Here is a 20,471-nt window from a genome sequence, read left to right on the forward strand (position 1 = left end):
CACAGGGATTGCTGGATTGGGATAGAATGGAAAGCTTCCTAAAAATATTTGTTTTCTTTTTCAACTATTAGAGCAGAAGAGCTGAAGATTCGTATCTATTTTTTTTTTTTTTTCTAATCTGGGAGTTTCTCTACCAGTATCTGAGCCACTTGGCAGCAGAGTTGAAAAAGTGAAGGAGAAATGCTTAGGGTGCCTGTTGGAGGGTTAAGAGGTGGAAAAGAGAGCACTCTTCCCAGGAAATAATTCATTCCCTCTTGCCTTTGGTCATAGAGAGGGGATGCTGATCTCACCTTCTTTGCGGAGGACTGTTTCCACTTCTCAGAACGTGGTCATGCCGAGATGGCCATCGCACTCTGGAATAACATGGTGAGTGACTGAGGGCCTGGTGGGCTTGTGTCACAGGGCAACCAATTGATGTTGACTCTGATTTGCACAATGACAAACCTACTAGCTGGCATACCTCCTTTCTCCTCAAAATGGCAGATGGTTTTCACCAGAAGGCATACACATATACCCATCCTATTTTTTCGGCAATGCCTAGGTTCTGTGGGGGTATAACTCTGTAATCAAAGAGACTGGATAAAATATCAAGCCCTTGCTATAGACCTTGGGCAAATGATCTCTCTGGCCATCTATAAAACAATGAAATTGATGCAGATCTCATAGAAAATGAATGGAGATAATGTGTGCACAGCACCATAATTAGCATTCAACAAAAGTCAGCCCCATTACCCTTCTCGCACTCTAGTCTCAACTATTCCCAACTATTGTTTCTTTAAGCATCAAAAACTAAAGAGCCACCATAGCCTCATTTCCCAGCCTACCATCTAGTCCAGGGCCCTTTCTGATGGGGAAGAAGGGGACCTTATGGTATGGACATACAGCCCAGGGACCACAATGACACCTGGCCTTGTGCCTTACCTCTGCCCTTTGCAGCTGTCCACTTACTATTGGACAATCAGCTGGTTTGCACAGAGTTTCCCTGGTAACCCTGACACTGTATCCTCTTGCGCAGAGCAAATGAAATGTCTTCCCATTCCAAAGGCTTCTTTCGATCTAGGCTCAGTGGGTAACCCAATCCCCACCCAACCTGCATGTTCTCTCATTTCCCCCCGGTGACTAAACAGTCTACACTCCAGCTCCTTTTATTGCAGTTTCAGGCCCTCGGTGTCTCTGCCAACCACTGCTATGCAAATATTCCCACACCTGTCAACTCATCCAAATGTCCAGTAACTTCCTCGGCTGACTCACAATATTGACTTTCTCCTTAGTTACACCACCTCCTCCTCTCTGGCAACCTCTTCTTTTCAGAATAGCGTGTAAGTAGGCTTTATCTTGGCCTATTTAATTGCGGACTCAGCCTTCCTGTACTTTTGTTTTCCTAGTGTTTTCCTCCTGTTGACATCACATATCTGCCCACTCCTGAAACTTGCATCATACTTCTTCAGCTCAGGACTCTAAATTGCAATCACAATGTCTCTGAGTTTCCTCCCACCCATCCAAGCCCCACAGTAATTTTTTTGAATCAAAGTTTATACAATATAATTGCTGACAGCAGCTTTGTCTCTGTGGTAGATTTTATTTTGCGGGTCAGTTGTCCTTCAGTGGTTCAGTCATGGGACTAAAATCCTTTTAAAATCCCCCTGAAGAATGGATATCTATTCCCTGAACCATTTCTCCCTCAAGACCTCAGGGGAATCCACAAATTCCAAGAAGGGCCAGGAACACTTTTAGCCTTTCTTCTTTCCCTCTCAGCTTTTCCATCAAGGAACAGCCTGCCTGCCCTAGGTGGTATCCTAAGACTTTTTAAACCCAAGATGTTCCCAGAGTTTCCTGGGGCTCAATGGCCTTTGATGACTCAGACATGACAGTGTCCATGGGTCTGTTTCTATGTGAATTTACAATGTAGTTCTGACCTTCTCTTCCAAAAAGCTTGGTGGGTCTTTCCCGTTCATCCAGGTGAGAGGCTTTTATTTCATCAAAGCCAGTGGGAGGGGTCAAGATATGGAAACAAAAGGTGAGCACTGCCATGGAGCCACATTGATGACAATAAAGACTGTCCCTAACCCCCCAGCCATTATTTCCCCAGCCATACCCTGTATTTAAAAAAAGACAACAAAGCAAAACAAAACGAAAATCATCTAAGAGTGCCTTATCCTATGCTATGTAATTTGGGGAAATAATTATATAGTCCAGTGTTTTCATCCAAAGCCATCTCAGATTCAAAACTAGCATCATGCCACTTTTCAGAATATCTTACCGAACTTTCACCCCAGAGTGACATAAAATAAATAATAGGCCATTAGAGCTGGAAAGGGTTTGAAGGTCACCAAGCCAGTACTGTCTGTGACTAAAATGCAGAAAGGCGAGACACACAGCCAGTTGGTGGCCAAGCTGGCATTAGAACTCAGGTTTCCACATCCTCCCCTAGTGCCCTGGCCACAGCAGCGCACGGACTCCTCGCTCCCACCTCAATCAGCACATGTATGACCAGTGAATTCATATCTCATAATTAGAGTCCCATGACATAGTGTCTGCAGGCTTGGCTGCCATGCCCGGGGTATCCCACTGTGGCAACAAAAACACTTTAAGCTGTTTCATCTCTTGCTTCTCCTCTCTTAATAGCTCACACATCCTTCTCCTGAGGCCTTTGCAAAGCCTAAGCCAGAAACACCAGCAGCTCCAGGGAACGTTTTCCTCTTCCTTTTTCTCCTTGCCTTCTATAAAGAGTGTCTCCTTTTTTCTGATGCCTATTCCTCCATTGCTGCCTGCTCCCTTTTCTGTCTAAATCCCACTCTCAGCTAACATTTGTTGGACAGCTCCAGCCTCCTAAACTGCCTCCCTGTTTTCCAGGCTTACCACCTTTAGAACAGCCTTTCTCAGGTCTGTCTGCATAAAAAAATCATCTGGACACTTAATTGCCTAGAACCACTTTGGAAAACTATTTGGCATTATCTACTACAGCCGAACGTGTATATTCCCTATGAGCTGACAATCCTGCTTTTAGGTATATCCCCAACGGAAAGATACACGTGTGTTCACCAAGAGATATACAAGCACTTTCATAGCAGCACTGTTCATAAGAGCCCCAAACTGGAAACTTCCCGAATGTCCCTCAACAGAAGAATGGATAAATAAATTGTGGTACAATCAGACAACGGAATACTTTACAACAACGAGAATAAACTTCAGTAACATGCAACAATATATATAAATTTCAAAAATAAGCAAAATTAACATATGGTGTTAGAAGTCAGTATGATGGTTACTCTTACAGGATGGGCGGAGCATATAGTACTTGCAGAGGGCAGGGAGGGGCCTTCTGGGTGCTGGCAGTGTTCTGTTTCTTGATCTGGATGCTGGGTGTGCCCACTTTATGGAGATTTATAGACTACTCACTTAGGATCCGTGCTTGTTTTTGTATGCAAACTAACTTCAATAAAAGGTTTACTTAGAAAAAAAAAAAAAACAGTGACTGGGCCCAGAGGTTATGATTTAATTGGTTAATTGGTCTGGGGTGGGAGCTGGGCTCAGTAGCTTTTAAAAGCTTACCAGGTAATTTTAATGTGCAGGGTCTGTGAACCACTGCCTTAGATCTATTCTCCACAGGGCAACTTCAGTGGTCTGTATAAATGAAAATCTGGCCAAGTCACGCCCCTGCTTTCCCCCACCAGAGGAGGAAGCCAGGTCTCAAAGCACATAAGACCTTCTGGGACTTGGCCACAGTTAACCTCTCCAGTTGCCACTCCTGTCACCCTCTGCCTTGCTCTGCAATCTGGTAACACTGAACCTCAGGAAGTTTCCTGCACCACCCATGCTGTTCACACCTCTGGGTGTTTGCTCTTGCCTGTTCCATTCTCTTGGATCGACCTTTCCGGCTTTTTCTCCCGGCTAACAGTTGCCTGCCTCTACACTCAACTCAGCTGCCAGCTCTTGCAGGAACCTTCTCTGAATCCCCGGGGCAGGCTATTGGCCTGCCCAGCTCCATCTTGCCCTCCCAGTCCTGGTCCTGTCATTTACCATGTTGTTGGTATCAGCAGTGCCTGGCTTAGGCAAGGTTGAGTCTAGGAAAAACAACTCCACTTCTGGCGGTCAGCCCCAGGCCTTCTCCCCTTGAGCTTCTCTACTCAGGTATTCAAGACTTCAGCTCATCCATTCATTCATTATTGAGCACCACTATGTGGCAGCTACTGTCCCAGGTGCTGGGGATACAGCAGAGAAAAGGAAAAGAACAACCCTGTTCTCATGGAGCTTACAGTCTTGTGGGGGAAAGAAAGATAATAAGCAAGTAACAAATAATCAGTAAGGTCATATCTGACCACATTCAAAGCTTAAATATAAGCAAAAAAGCAGGGGAATGTCACAGAATACAACAGTTGCAGGGAGGGAGGCCTCACTGAAGAAGTGACATATGAACTGAATGTCAAGAGGCTGCCAGACATGCAAAGGTCTGGGCCAGAGTGTTCCAGGCAGAAGAAACAGGGCCTGCACAGCCCTGGAGTCGGGAATGAGCTTGAAGTATTTGAGGAACATAAAGGCCAGTGTGGTCAGAGGAAAGCGAGCAAGGACAGAGGGGTAAGAAGGGGACAGGTCATTGGATGATCTTAAGCAGGGGAGTGAGATATGATCTGGCTTACTCTGGCTGCTATTTACAGAGCGATATGTAAGGAAGCAAATGTGGAATTGGGAAGGCCTTTAGGAGGATGCTGTAGCCCAGGCGAGAGAAGAAGGTGGCTGGAACCACGGTAATGGCAGTGAAGAGAGAAGTGGTTAGATTTAGGATATGTTTTGGATTGGTTGATGGGTGAAGGAAAAGAAGAACATAGGATGACTCCTTGGTTTGGGGTCTAAGAAATTGGGTCACTGGTTGATGTGGTGGGGAGAAATAGGCTTGGAAGAGAAAACAGAGTTCTATTTTGGACATGGTGTGAGTTATGGAGCCCTGGTGGTGCAGGGGTTAAGTGCTCTGCTCCTAACTGAAAGGTTGGTGGTTCAAATCCACCAGCTGCTCTGCAGGAAAAAGATGTGGGAGTCTGGTTCCATAAAGATTTACAGCCTTGGAAATGCTATGGGGTGGTTCTACCCTGTCCTAAAGGGTTACTATTGGTCAGAATCAACTCAACAGCAAAGGGTATAAGTGTAAGTTATCTTCTAGACATTCAAGCACAGTTAAACTGTTAAATATACAAGTCTGGAGCTCAGAAAGGAGACAAGGACTACAGATAAAACGGGGCGGGGGCGGTTATTAACATAGAGGTGGCATTCAAAAGGATGCAGTTAACTAATAGCTTCTAGGTAGAAAAGAGCCAGCCTATACCAAGTACCAAACCCTAGGGCATTCATTGTAACCTTTGACACCAGCAAAAGATGAGAAGGAGAGGGAGTGGTGAGGAGGAGGGTAATGAGAAGAGTTCCATGTTTAGGAAGCCCAGGCAAGTGAGTGCTTCAACAGGGAGGCATCAACTTTGGGAAATGCTGCTGAGAACTCAAGCAAGATGAAAACAAAAAAAAGCAACCATTGGATTTGGCAATATGGAGGTCACTGGTGACCTAAACCAGTTTCAGTCAAGTGACAGAGAGTGAAGGCTACTTGGAAGGGGTAGTAAAAAAAAAAAAGTAGGAGGTTGGAAAGTCAGTGACTACAGAAAACTCTTTCAAGGAGTTATGAAGGGTAATGGCGAAGGTAATGGGAACGAGAACCAAAACCAAATCAAATCATTGTTATTGAATAGATGTCAACTCATAGCAACCCTGTAGGACAGAGTAAAACTGCCCCTAGGGTTTCTAAGGTTATAATCTTTATGGAAGCACACTGCCACATCTTTCTCCCGTGGAGTGGCTGGTGGGTTCGAATTGCGGACCTTTTTGTTAGTTGAGCCCTTTAACCACTGTGTCACCAGGGCTCCTTTGGGATTAAGGAGATGGAGTTAAAAGATAGGCGATATCAAAGCAGGTTTGTGTGCTGATGGGAAAGAATGAGTAGAAAGGGAGAAATTGATGCTATCATCAAAGCCATGTTATCATTATCTTTCTCTGCCCCAATTAGTTCCTGGGTTTCTGGAATATCATTGGGAATCAGGCAACTTGACCTTTAGCATCCATTCTGTCACTAGCTGTCAGGATTACCTAGTCACACTAGGTTTGCATTTCCTCAGCTCTGAGAAAGTGGAAATAATATTATCTTACATGTGTAAGGCTCCTCCCTTCACACGTGCTTTCATTTTGTCTTCTCATTTGACGCTTACACAACCCTATGTGGAGTACTTGGGACAAGATTGAGTGCACTGCCCCTTGGACCTTAGAGAGGTAAAGCAGTCTGCCAAGCACCACACAGCTCATGTTGGCAGAGCCAGGACCACTGATAACTGCCCTGCCTCCATACTCACTGTGTTCAAGCCATCATGATGCCACCTCCCCCAGGACCAGACCAGCCCACGAGTGTCTTGTGTTACGAAGGAACAGGTATAAAAGGCTTTAAGACAAAAAAAAAAAAAAAAAAAAGATCATGGGTCAGGTGTGAACTTTGCTCTGATAGAGTACTTTCATTTCCCTCATTGGCAGTACCTGGAGGTCAGGAGTGGATGAGGTCAGAACAGGTAGGGAAGCAGATTATAGAGTGGATGGAGGCTAGAAGTTCTGGACAGTCTGTGAGTAGGTGGGAGTGTGAGGGTCCATTCTTCTCAATGTTGTCCATGCATCAGGGGGCAGGCTTGCTGGCTTAAGATGTTGGGTCAAACATCAGCCCCGGAGAGGGTGCAATAGCTTCAGGCTTACTCTCAGAATGTCCCCGGATAAAAAATATTAAGCAGAACTCCTCCAAACCACAGTTACTCCAAGGGGTGTTTCAAGCAAACTTTTTCATCTACGTGGAAAACACAAAGTAGTTCACGTGAGTAAACTCCAATTTCTTAAGGTTGATGAGCAAGTGTAGCAATGATGTCATGGCAACCAATGTGTTTTTCAAAGTTTTCCTGAAAGTGACTAGCCCCACGCATTTCAAAAAGTTGGTAAATTTGAATATCATCATTTAATAAAATTGAAAATACAGAGTGTCTGCCATCACAGTCACCCATGAGGGGGCCAAGAGGTGGAGGTTCTGGTTCCAGCCCTTCCACAAACTGGCTGTGGACTTAGAACTGGGCAACCCTCTCTCTGGGCCTTAATTTCTTCATTGGTAAACCCAGGGGACAGATTCAGGGTCCCGCCCTGCTCTGATGAACTCTCACCTGGGGCTCTGTGGGTCAGAAGTCAGCTCTGGCTCCAAACCCAGGGCTGCTGGTCTCTACCATGGATACTGCTAATCTGCTGGCTTCAACCTATTCTTCCAAAGGGAGGGAATCTGGCGTGAGATACCTCCCATGTCAGGAAAGTCTCCGCCAGCTTTGGAGAAAATCATGCGCTTCATTTTCTTTCTTCAGCTGGAACCAGTGGGCCATAAGACAACCTCCAACAACTTCACCCACAGCCGAACCAAGCTCAAGTGCCCCTCTCCTGTGAGTAAACGGCCCTCTCTGTTTGCTGGGAGTGCCTCTACATGGATACACAGAGGAGTCCTCTGGGAGGCTTTGTCCATGGGCACCTTCATTCTCTGCCACCATTTTCAAACCTCGCCTCTCTTCCCTGCCACAAAACATCACCATTCCTCAGGATGTGGGCAGCCATGGAGTGACAGGAGGGAGAATCCAATAGCTCCCACTGAAGACAGAAGAGTCCCTCAGGGTTTGCTGACTAATAAAAAGCACTAGTCAAATACCTTGAGTCACTATCACTTCTTAGGGATCTGACACATTCTCTGCCTTAAACATCCATGGAGTAGCTTATCCATGCCAGGCACTATGCTAGGAGATAAGGGTTGAGAATCAAAGATAAATAAGACATGGTGTCTGTTCTCAGAGCTTACAGTCCTCTTCCTCCCTTCCTACCCCACTGCCATGCCCCTGATCTGGGCCCTGACTACCCTTACCTGGATCACTGACATGGCCCTAAATCATCTCCCCAACCTGTTCTCTTCTCTCCCTTCTCCATGCATCCTATACTTGCTGCTAGAAAGTAACTCCACTCTTGTCACAGCTGCTTAGAATTCTTCCCTAGTCACCACTGGCTATTGAGTATATTCCAGAGGGGAGGCCCCTCACCCCCTAGTGCCTTTCTCACACACTATGCTCCTGGCAAATAGGCCAGTTTTCCAGACAAACCCCACAACTGTCTGTTCTTTGACTGCTGCCATTTTCTCCTCTTGGAGGATCATCACTTGTCTCTGCCTATGGAAAATATTCACATTTTCCAAGACCTGATGTGTCCCTCTCTGGGATCCACCTTATCTTACCTTACCATTCCCACTCCCAGACATGCACCTGTGTTGATTTCTCTTTTCTGTTTGTACCTCTCATAAGACACTGACTCATTTGCCTTTATGATGTGATTGTCTCTGCACATGTCTTATTTCTCTACTGGACAATGAAAGAAGATGTCCCATCTTGGCCTTCAGATACTTATCATTGCTCCTTGCACAGGACTCAATGTAGCAGGCACTCGATGAATGTTCACCAAGAGTAAGAAAAGCAGGGAAGTGTGAGGAAGAAAAGAATCCAGGGAGGGAAGCCTACATGCCTCCTTGCCCAGCCCTTCTCACTTTTGGTCCTTTACTCTACTCCAAAACCAACTGTCCTTCCACATCTACCTTGCCTGATCCCTGAATACTCCTGGGATGGGAGTAGGTGTCCAGGGCTGACTGAGAGGAAAGAGAGGTGGGGGCACCATCTGGCTGCCCAGGGCCTTCTTCCGTGGGTCACCTATCAGTCCCCCAGTGCGGAATTCAATCTTTCAAAATTGGGTGGACAGGAAAGGAGATGCTGGCAAGAAACAAAAAGAAGGGTGTTGCCCCCTCAGGATACCCATCCTCACTCAGAGGTTTGGGCACAGTATAAATGAAGGAGCCTTACACAGGAGAAGAACTACAAAAACGTGCAAGGGGTAGGGACTAAACAAGCCTCAGGTGCGCAATGGATGATTTTCAGGGAATTTAACCTCTGACTGTCCCTCTTCTCCACAGGAGCACCCCTACTTCTACACCCTGAGGAATAGTCAGCTACTTCCAGACCAGGCTGAAGAACCCTCCAACGTGCTCAGCTGGGCCGTGCCAGTGGCAGCAGGACTCGGCCTTGTGGTTGGAGTCGGTGTGGTGATGGTGTGGAAAGCCATGAGAGGTCCCTACAGGAAAGGGCCTCCAATGAGCCTGACCACTGCGAGCTTCTAGGCAGGCAAGTTCTCATCCTAAATTCCCCAGCCATACTCCTCACCAGCCCTGCTAACTCGGCCACCCCTGGCCACCATGGAGATCACTGCCTTCAACACCTGCTGACCATGGGAAGTCGAGGGGGATAGACATGGCTCACTGGGGCCTGGGAACTATACTCCTGAAATTGGCAAATTTAAGTAAAGGCCAAAAGCTGTTCTATTCTTGGTTTACCCTGCTCGAAGCACTTGCTTTCTGTCTGTTGTGCAGCTCAGGTATGGGATCTGGGCACCTTTCATGCCCTGTCTCAGCCAGTGCTGCCTGAGTGATGGCAAGCCAGAGAAGGGACTGTACCCATCAGGCTCCTTCTAAGCAGCATAACAAGCACATCCTCAGTTACCAAACAAACTATTTCAAAGGTAGGAAAAGCGCTGGTCACCAGGTGGTGACTGAATTTCAGAGATGGCTGGTCATCTTTCAATTTCATCCAAAAAATACTTGTCAAGCACCTGTTTCATACCCAGGATAATGAAGGGCATAGTGCTAGCTCAAAGGCGGTGTCTATCGTGACCTGGCTGGGAAGACAAATACCTGTAAAACATGAAGAGCTTCATGACAATTTATAATTAAGCACCAGGACTTTGGTAGTAAATGTGTCTGATAGCTTTAGAGAATAGGACAGGTTCTTGAGAAAAGTTTCCTGGAAGAAAGCAATTTTGAAACAACATTTTAAAAAAACGAAAGGGTTGCTCATGAACGCCTCACATATCCTCCACCTGATTTTTCCAAGATGCTAACCTGAGGAAAGAATTCCTATTTCTACATTCCTAGATTTCTGAGAGAAAGCTAGAGAGTCTGATGTCATAATACAGGCTGCCATTCATTTAGCACCTATTAGAGGCAAGGCTCTGAGCTGGATGCCTTATGCAGGTTAGCTCTTTTTATTCCTCTCAAAAACTGAGGGAGGAAGGCATTATCATCTGTGTTGTAAGTGAATCTCTAATCCCCAAGCCCGTGGTGAGTGTCAAAGAATCTGAGTTAGAACCCCAGATGTTGTTGTGTACCATCAAATCAGTTCTGACTTATAGCTACCCTACAAGAAAGAGTAGAACTGCCTCATAGGGTTTCCTAGGCTGTAATCTTTACAGGAGCATGTGCTAAGTCCCTTATCCCATGGAGTGGCTGGTGGGTTCAAACTGCCAATCTTTGGGTTAGCTGTTAAGCCATTGTGCCAGAATCCCAGATAGACCATTTAAATTGTGTGACCTTTGAATCTGCAAAAACCAAACCAAAAACAACAGAAAGAAACAATGCCCGGTCCTGTGTCATCCTCACAATCTTTGCTATGCTTGAGCCCATTGTTGCAGCCACTGTGTCAATCCATCTTGTTGAGGGTCTTCCTCTTTTTCACTGACTCTCTGCTTTACCAAGCATGATGTCCTCCTCCAGGGACTGGTCCCTTCTGATAACATGTCCAAAGTACATGAGACAAAATCTCACCATCCTTGCTTCTAAGGAGTATTCTGGCTGTACTTCTTCCAAGACAGATTTGTTCATTCTTCAGAAGCTCCATAGTATATTGAATATTCTTTGCCAACACCATAATTCAAAGACATAAATTCTTCTTTGGTCTTCCTTACTCATTGCCATCTTTCTCACGCATATGAGGCAATTGAAAATACCTTGGATTGGCTCAGGTGTACTTTAGTTCTCAAAGTGACATCTTTGCTTTTCAACACTTTAAAGAGGTCTTATGCAGCAGATTTGCCCAATGCAAAACATCATGTGATTTCTTGAATGCTGCTTCCCTAGGCATTGACTGTGGATCCAAGTAAAATGAAATCCTTGACAACTTGAACCTTTTCTCCGTTTATCATGATGTTGCTTGTTGGTCCAGTTGTGAGGATTTTTGTTTTCTCTGTGTTGATGTGTAAGCCATACTGAAGTCTGTAGTCTTTGATCTTCATTAATAAGTCCTTCAGGCAGTCTTTGCTTTCAGCAAGCAAGGTTGTATAATCTGCGTATTGCAGGTTGTTAATGAGTCTTCCTTCAATGCTGATGTCACGTTCTTCTTCATGTAGTCCAGCTTCTCAGGTTATTTTTTCAGTATACAGATTGAATAAGTATGGTGAATAGATACAACCCTGACACACACCTCTCCTGATTTTAAACCATGCAGCATCCCCTCGTTCTGTTTGGATGACTTGGTGTACTTACAGTTTCCTCATGAGCACAATTAAGTGTTCTGGAATTCCCATTCTTTGCAATGTTATCCATAGTTTGTTACGCTCCACACAGTCGGATGCCTTTGCATAAAACGCTGGTATTCTCTGCTTCACCGAAGTTCCTCTGGCACATCTTCTTCTGAATCCGGCTTGAATTTCTGGTAGTTCCCTGTCAATGTACTGTTGCAACTGCTTTTGAAATATCTTCACAAAATTTTATTTGAGTATGATACTAATAATATTGTTCGATAGTTTCCACATTGTATTGGTTCACCTTTCTTTGGAATGGACACAAATATGAATCTCTTCCAGTCTGTTGGCCAGGTAGCTGTCGTCCAAATTTCTTGGTACAGACAAGTTAGCACCTCCAGCTTTGCATCCATTTGTTAAAACATCTCAATTGGTATTCCATGAATTCCTGAAGCCTTGTTTTTTGCCAATGCCGTTAGTGCAGCTTGGACTTCTTCCTTCAGTACCATAGGTTCCTGATCACATGCTGCCTCCTGAAATGGTTGAACATCAACCATTTCTTTCTGGTACAGTGACTCTGTGTATTCCTTCCACCATCTTATGATGCTTCATCATTCAATATCTTGCCTATAGAATCCTTCAATATTGCAACTTGAGGCTTGAATTTTTTCTTCAGTTCTTTCTGCCGGAGAAATGCAGAGCGTGTTCTTCCGTTTTGGTTTTCTAGCTCTAGCTCTTTGCACAGTTCATTATGATACTTTGTCTTCTCGAGCCACCCTTCAAAATCTTCTGTTCAGCTCTTTTACTTTCTCATTTCTGCCATTAGTTTTTTTTTTTTTTTTTTTAGCTTTAGCTACTCTATATTCAAGAACAAGTTTAAGAGCCTCTTCTGATATCCATTTTGGTCTTTTCTTTCTGTCCTGTCTTTTTTTAATGACCTTTCGCTTTCTTCATGTATGATGTTCTTGATGTTATTCTGTTTTCAATCATTAGTGTTCAGTGCGTCAAAGCTATCCTTGAGATGGTCTCCCAATTCAGGTATATTTTGGTTCTCACGGACTTGTTTTAATTTTCTTCAGCTTCAACTTAAACTTCCATATGAGCGATTGATCGTCTGTTCCAGTCAGCCCCTGGCCTTGTTCTGACTGAAGATATTGAGTTTTTCCATCATCTCTTTCCACAGATGAAGTCGATTTGATTCCTATGTTTTCCATCTGGTTAGATGCATGTGTATAATCACCATTTATGTTGTTGAAAAAAAAGTATCTGGAAGTCAGTGGTCTTGCAAAATTCTGTCATGTCATCTCTGGCCTTGTATCTATTGCCAAAGCCATATTTTCCAACTACAGGTCCTTTTCCTTGGTTCCAATTTTCACATTCCAAACACCAGTGATTATCAATGCATCTTGATTGCATGTCTGATCAATTTCAGACTGCAGAAGTTGGTAAAAATCTTCTGTTTCCTCATATTTGCCATTAGTGATTGGTACATAATTTGAATAATAATCACAGTAACTGGTCTTCCTTGTAGGAGTATGGATACTATCCTAATTGCTGACAGTGGTGTACCTCAGGATAGATTTTGAAATGTTCTTTTTGACAGTGAAAAAGAAAATCAAGATAATAATTATCATAAAAATCAGGATAGGTACCCTTGAGAGGAGGGGGTTGTGATACAGGAGGGATACATGGAAGGCTTCTCTGATATTAAAATTGTGATTTCTTAACCTGGTTACCCAAGATTTTGCTTGATAACTATTCTTGAAATTAAATGAAATATGTTTTAGGCTTTTTTTCTGTATGTCTATTTCATCATATTTTTTAAGATAAAAGAATTGAGGAAGGTGTTTTATACAAGGCATTTATACCAGCTAAGTCAAATTGCTTATTTACTTATTTAAAAAACTATGAGGAAGTGCCCTGTCAGCTTCAGTGGCCAGTTGGAGGGGCTTCTTTTAGGCTCCAAGGCCTGAGGACAACACCCAGGAAAACCTCCACTTCACTAGAAATATGGCAAAGCTGTTCCCAAGAACCATGGTAAATTGCATTACAAAGTCACTCTCATGGATTGAATTGTGTCCCCCTAAATGTGTTTTTTTTTTTTTTTTGAATTCTAACCTCTATACCTGTGGGTACAATCCCAGTTGGGAATAGGGTTTTCTTTGTTATGCTAATGAGGCCAATTAGCATAGGGAGTGTCCTAAACCTAATTCGTCCTGAAAAGAGATTAGACAAAGAAGCAAGCACACAAACTGGGGAAGACAGATACCCTGTGCAGATCATCTATAAGCCAAGGAACTAAGAAACGCCCATAGCTAGCAACAAGGAAGCAACCCAGGTGGCTGAGATCCCTCTTTGGGCTTTCAGCCTCTAAAATTGTGAGAAAATAAATTTCTGTTCTTTGAAGTAACCCACTGGTGGTATTTGTGTTAATAGCAGCACTAGGTAACTAAGACAGTCACCAATCAAAATACATGTAAGTCAAAGTAGACTTGGACAAAGAAACAGGGAATCTGCATCAGGGCAGGCCCCAGATCCAGCTGGCCCCAGTACTCAGCCTTCCAGGAGCAGACCAGTGTGAGTCTAGCTCCTTAGCAACAAGGGGCTGCTGAGTAGCAGGAAGGGCTCACCAGGGTTCAGCAAAAGGAAGCCACCCAGGTGCAGCCCCTGTATCTCTGTGCAATGTTCTGAAGACTTGTCACTATAAGCTTGTCCTCAAGTCCTTCCAGCTCTACCCCCACTGCTTCTTGACTATTCTGGCAGCTGGCACCATGACACACCAAGGGTCTCTTTGCCTCCTAGAGAGCCCCAGAGTCCACCTCTATTGGCCCATACTTGTCTCTGGCTGGCACAGCCAGGGCTGGATAGGAAGGGAGGAAATGAGATGGAGGCTTCCCTAAGTGTATCCCAAATGGGTGGAATATATTCAGGTTTCATTCTTCCTGATCGATTAAAGCCTTCAGCACAATCAGTCTCAATGACTGGGGAGTTCACACAGACAAAGGAATAGGGAGTCGGGATCAGACATGAGTGAAAAGGAATTCTAATCCAGAATTATTTGGAATGACTCTGTTTCTTCAACTATAATAAAATGGGGATACTGTCTACCTAAAAACGCTCTCTGTGGATTAGAGGAGAAAACCTGTGAAAGGGCCTGTCATAGAGTAGGTGCTTGAGAAAAGAGAGCTGTAATATAATCACCCCTTGTGCAAGCCTGACTGAAAGCTGCAGAGGATTGCCTAACCTGGTTTTCTGTAAGTTTTCCACGTAAGCCTCAAATAAAATTGTCAGCCTTCTACATTACCAGAAAAGGCTAAAGGCCTCTACCTAGGGTGAAACAACTGACGCAGCAGCCCTGGCCCCCACACTCAGGACTGGGCAGGGCAGCCGCAGGGCACGCCTCTGACACTTCTTTTCCGAGTATTCTTAAAATTCGATTTGGAATTATCCATCTTTAATGGTATCCAAAAAAAACCTCTGAAAGAAGTTGGTGGTATACCTCATTTCAGGTGCCTTTTTTTTTTAAGCTTGGTGGGCCCTAAACTTGGGAATGACCTCAGGGCCCAGGATGTGAGGGAGAACAGGCTGTTACCACCTAGCCCCCCAAATTTCCCAAGGAGGCAGCTGCCTTCTCCACCCACTCTGCCAGGGCACGGAACACATCCCCGTAGGGCCTGGGGCTCCATGGTCCATTGCAGCTGCAGCAAAAGCAAGGCTAGGATGTCTCCAAGTCCCCCAAGCAGCCCTAGCATATGCTGCCTTCCCGGGACCACCTTCCCTGGCTTGGACCCAGGACTGGCTACATAATTTGTGGGCCAGGTGCAAAAATGAAAACATGGGGTCCCTAGTTCAACAATTATTAAAAATGGTGACAGCAGAGCATCCCAACGAGCATGGGGCCCAACTGCACAGGTCATATGGCCATGAAGCCAGAGTATCAGGCCGGCCACCCACTCCTGCCTGTCTCTGGGGAGAGGGAAAGGAGGAGGTCAAGAGGTGTCAATCATTTGGGGAAGGAGATGCCCCAGGTCACAGCGCAGAGCCTAGGACGCCCTACCCTGAGGGGAGGAGTACAGGCAGCTTGGTTTTTTCCACTTGCTAGAAAAACAGCTCAGAGTAATACCTCCTGTGACCAGCGGATCAATGCTAATGTCGTTACATATGGAGGCTCAATTACCACCTTTCTTTTCCGGTTCTATTTTTGTCACGCAATTTACACAGCAGGGCACACGATGGGCAACTCTTTGGGTCCGAAATCCCCTGGCGAGACAAGTGAACACAGCTTCCTGACTTGTTCCCAGGGCAGGCCTCCTTCTTTCAGGCGTCACCGGGTGCCTGGGGCGGGCATCCTGACCTGACTTGTATCTCATAAGGCTGTTGTGAGAACTCAGGAAGATCCTGTGTAAAGCACAGAGCACTGCCTATGAGCACTCAGTACATCTATCACTAGTTCTATTCATACCAGGTTCCTGGGTTTTCATATTTTGTTTGATTGCTTTTGTTACTCTAACCAAAAAAAAAAAAAAATCATGCTTATTTATTTATCCAGTCCTTGCTTTTCTGAGGTGATATTTATGACATTCCTCTGACAAAAACACCTTTGCCAATATGTGCCTTCATTCCTTCATACATTCATTCTTCATTCAATCAGTCAGCCAATGTAACTGACCCTTTATCACGCGCCCTGGGCTGTGCTCAGCCCTGAGTAAACATCAATAACCTGTCTTCAAGGAATTCATAGTCTGCTGCTGGGGTCTATACACTTTTTGATAACGTACCAGCATCAGGGGAATCCCTGGATAGCGCAAATGGGTAACAACCTGGGCTGCTAACCAAAAGGTTGGCAGTTCGAGTCCACCCAGAGATGTCTCAGAAGAAAGACATGGTGATATGCTTCCAAAACATCAGCCATTGAAAAGCCTATGGGGCACAGTTCTACTCTGACACACATGGGGTGGCCATGAGTTGGATTGGATTCAACAGCAACTGGTTTACTAAAATCAGAAGAAAAAAAAATTAGCAAAATTTGCAAAAATAGAAATGTTTAAAGACTAATATAAAGGCAAAATAAACTATTTTACTCTGGCCAAAATAGTATTAATATTTTGGGGAAGAGCATTTTGATCGAATATGTTTCACTACTTTTTAAAATCTTGATTTAAATCTTTGAAATACATTAGTCGAAGGTCTGGTCTTAAGTTCGTTTGAAACTTGATCTTGAAGGTGTCACAAATGAAAAAAGACCCCTCAGAGAGATGGGCAGCTCCACGTGAAAGACAGGCCTTGTTGGCTGTGTTAACTGAATCACGGCTCTCCTTCAATTATACAGAGATTTTTGTGGCAATGTCACTGACAAGCTACCCTTCTCCCTGGTGTTAATCGGTTGTTTTTTTTTTTTTTTTTTGCCAAGCTAATTGGAAGCTATTCTGTTTTTTTATCTTCATTTTTAGCAAATGGGTTCAAGGCCCGCTGATACTCTCCATGCTGAAAATTTCTAAACAAGTTAGAAAAGTCTACTGCCAGGTGTTTTTATTTTTAATGTGTACAGATATGAGAATTTTTATAGATGAAGCTCATCATTTTCGGCTACAGAATCACATAACAGTAGCAGCATTTCCAAATATCTATTTACAAAATCAACCCCCGTACCCTTGTTTTAAAGAGCACCTTCACACCCCTCACTGCACATGTTACTGTCAGAAGGCAATTACTTCCTCTCCATTGAAGGTCCCTGGGTGGTTTAAACAGCTTACTCTCAGTTACTAATCGAAAGGTTGGAGGTTCGAACCCTCCCAGCCACGCCAAGGAAGAAAGTCCCAGTGATCTGCTTCCATTATAGCCAAGAATAACTACGGAGTTCAGTTCTACTCTGTTACACATGGGGTCGCCGTAAGTCGGAATCAACTTGATGGCAATGGGTTTGTTTTTGTTTGTCGTTTTTTGATTTTTGGTTTCTCTCCTTTACTATGAAGTGCATTTCTTTTTTCTAAAATATCTGCTAGGTAGCATATTACTGACAACTAGTTGTCATCACAGAAAAGGCCAGCAAGTTTGAAACAGTTGTCTATTGATAAAACAAATGCATAATTCACCTTTAAGTCTGACAGATCTTACAAGCACTTTTGCCAAAATACGGTCATGGTGACTTCCCATCTCATTACAAAACACTGTCAGGATTCCATTATACTTAAAAGTCTTGCTTTCTAAAACAAGTACTACATTGGTGAGATGCGATCACATTTTGTACATTTCGCTGTGCTGTAATCGCTCACCAATAAGTGATATGGTGAAAGAATTTCATTTGTGATGCTGTATTTGTATTCTTGCATGGGAATCTTTTTATTTTAGTTGACGTAGTAACTCTACTGCTTCCACAGTTTTCCACAAAAAAACACTTGCATGGCTTTTCCAAAGCACAGCTTTTATTAAAGAAGTAATTTTCTGTTGAGAAGATATCTTCACTGGTACATTTTTCTTTAATGATACACACACACACACATACATGCAAAGCAGCTTTATGTGTATTTCATAAGTGAAAAAATCCAACAAATGCCCTAAGCTGCGACACGGAATTTTTTTTTAATAATTTATTTTATTTTATTAACATAATAAAAACCTTTCTTCTCGGTAAAAAGTGTTAATAATCCAAACCATGAATTATGCAAGCTTGTTATTAACATTTGGCTATCAGTATTCTAGGAGTCCCTAGGTGGTAGAAATGGTTAAGTGCTCGGCTACTAACTGAAAGGTTGGCAGTTCAAATCCACCCAGAGGTGGTTGGAAGAAAGGCCTGGAGATCTACTTCTGAAAAAAATCAGCCATTGAAAACCTTATGAAGCACGGTTCTACTCTGACACGCATGGGGTCACCATGAGTCAGGGCTAACTCAACAGTAACAACAGCATTATTCTATTACCAACATGGGGTTTGTTTAAACTGATATTTTATCCAGCTGCCCAATGCTTCGTAATATGTTCTAATACTTGGCGGTGTTTCTATGCATCTTCCAACAGCATACGCACAGAAGCATATATTCCTTTGTCCACGTGTGGTTTTCCTTGTTTTATTTTAGTCATGATGGCATGTGGCTCTTTGCCTTTGCTAGTAAGAAACCTAAAAAAGGCCTCCAAACATCTATCACTAAATTTAGTGAAATTCTGTGATGTATTGAATTCAGCACCCTATGACTTCACACATTGCTTTTAAAAAGTGTGATGGTTTGTTGACATGTACAGAATGCTTAGTTTTTAAATGTCTTGTTAATCCTATGCCTTCAAATCATTCGTTTATATCTGAACGCACCATAGGCATTTAGGGAGGGGTTTATTATTATGAGGGAAGGATGCATATAAAAACATATTTAATATAGACTTCTTGATAATTTCCTTTTTTTCTTCTTGTCAGATCTGATTAGGTCATCTTTGTTTTTATTTCATGATGTGTTCGTGAAGAGTTCTTAATGTCAGAGGACTGTCAGCTCTGCCATTTCTCTTACTGCTGTAATTTGTCCAACAGCTTGTCAGACAGAGTTCAAATTCTGGTTCCACTACTCTCCAGTGCAATCATCCTGGTGCATTAAAAGTGAACAAGTGTTTCAAATTCTCAGTGGAACCTTCTGAAGCCATTGAGGCTGGATGAGTCCCTGAAACTACCACCCTGAGATAATCTTTAAACTTTAAACCTTAAATCAGAACTGTCCCCTGAAGTCTTTTTTGAACCAAAAAAAAAATTTTATTTTAATTAGTAAAGTGCATCTGCTTTGGGCATTGTGCTCTTTTAAAGAATGATCTAGGTGAGATCTAATTGACAATGGCAACTCGAGAGGCTGGATGGGAGACTTAGGGGGCAGTGAGTTTAAGATAATGATGGTGGAATAATTTGGAAAAGGATAGCGAGAATGGTAGCACAACTTGAAGACTGTAACCAGTGTTACTAAATTGTACATGTAGAAATTGTTGAAGTGATATATCTTCGGATGTGTATATTTTCACGAAATTTTTTTAAAAATTAAAAAAAAAAAGTGAATGAGTGAGCCAAGGGCCACTTTCAGCCCTCTGTGCTGGGTCCACCTTGTCCTCCCTCAGGAAACAGCCCATATGGTCTGTGACATGTGACACCTAAGTGAGAATGCCAGGGTCAATTCAAACAAAATATTAGGAAGGCTAATTTCTTCCATAGTTTTAGATTAAAAAATACATATAAGTCAAAAATCTAATATTTTCCTCCCACATCCAAATACTCAAGTTTGGAGATGGGTTGTCAACAGAAGTATATTATGAGCTGTGTCCCAGGGAGTGACGTATCAAAGTCCTACAGTCGTCACTGCAACCAAGTCATCCTAACACTGTTGCGTCCGGTGTGCTTTCTTGGGTGGGAGAGAATAGTCTGAAGTTAAAGCTGGTCTCTGGACTCCTGCTGAACCTCAGGCATGACTGTGGGAGTGTGTCCAGGGTATGACATCTGTCCGGGGTTGTGGCCACAAACAGTTCAGAGCTACTGGAGTAGACAGAGAGGTAGACACGTAAACAACTGTTGTAAATGCTGTAATAAAGGTACATTCAAGGACCTGCGTGAGACAGAGTAGAGAGAAATTCAAACTTCACAACAGAGGGGATGGGAGGTGATAGGAGATTTGAGAGAAGGTGGGATTTCAACAGGAGGGACAAAGACCAGCCGGGCAGAAGGTAACAGCATCCGTCACACAGAGAGCTTTGAGATAAAGGGTGAAAAGTTCAGGGAACGTTAAAACATTCAGACCTGATCAGAAGGAGAAGGATGTGAAATTGATTTCTAAAAAAGACCTAGTATGTGCCATCTCAGGAGTCCCTGGGTAGTGCAAAATGTTAACACACCAGCTGCTAATCGAAAGGTTGGAGGCTGAAGTCCACCCAGAGGCACCTCAAAAGAAAGACCTGGAGATCTACTTCTGAAAAATCACCCACTGAAAGGTCTATGAGGCCTGATCAATGTTACAACATGAATGAACCTTGAAAATCTTGTGCTCAGTGAAATCAGTTAATCACAAAAGGACAAACACCATA

General features: G+C 43.6%; 1 protein-coding gene across 1 annotated transcript in view; it reads left to right on the top strand.

Annotated features, from left to right (window-relative positions):
• PLB1 (phospholipase B1) overlaps positions 1-10,107 on the top strand; it is a 148,953-nt gene extending 138,846 nt beyond the window's left edge. Inside the window, exons 53-55 of the mRNA XM_049904022.1 lie at positions 271-366; positions 7,419-7,493; positions 9,053-10,107. Coding sequence (XP_049759979.1) covers positions 271-366; positions 7,419-7,493; positions 9,053-9,256 — 375 coding nt within the window. The 3' untranslated portion in view covers positions 9,257-10,107. The remainder of the gene's footprint in view (positions 1-270; positions 367-7,418; positions 7,494-9,052) is intronic.
• Positions 10,108-20,471: the final 10,364 nt, after the last annotated feature.

This window comes from Elephas maximus, chromosome 12, assembly GCF_024166365.1.
Source record: "Elephas maximus indicus isolate mEleMax1 chromosome 12, mEleMax1 primary haplotype, whole genome shotgun sequence".
Classification (NCBI taxonomy): Eukaryota; Metazoa; Chordata; class Mammalia; order Proboscidea; family Elephantidae; genus Elephas; species Elephas maximus.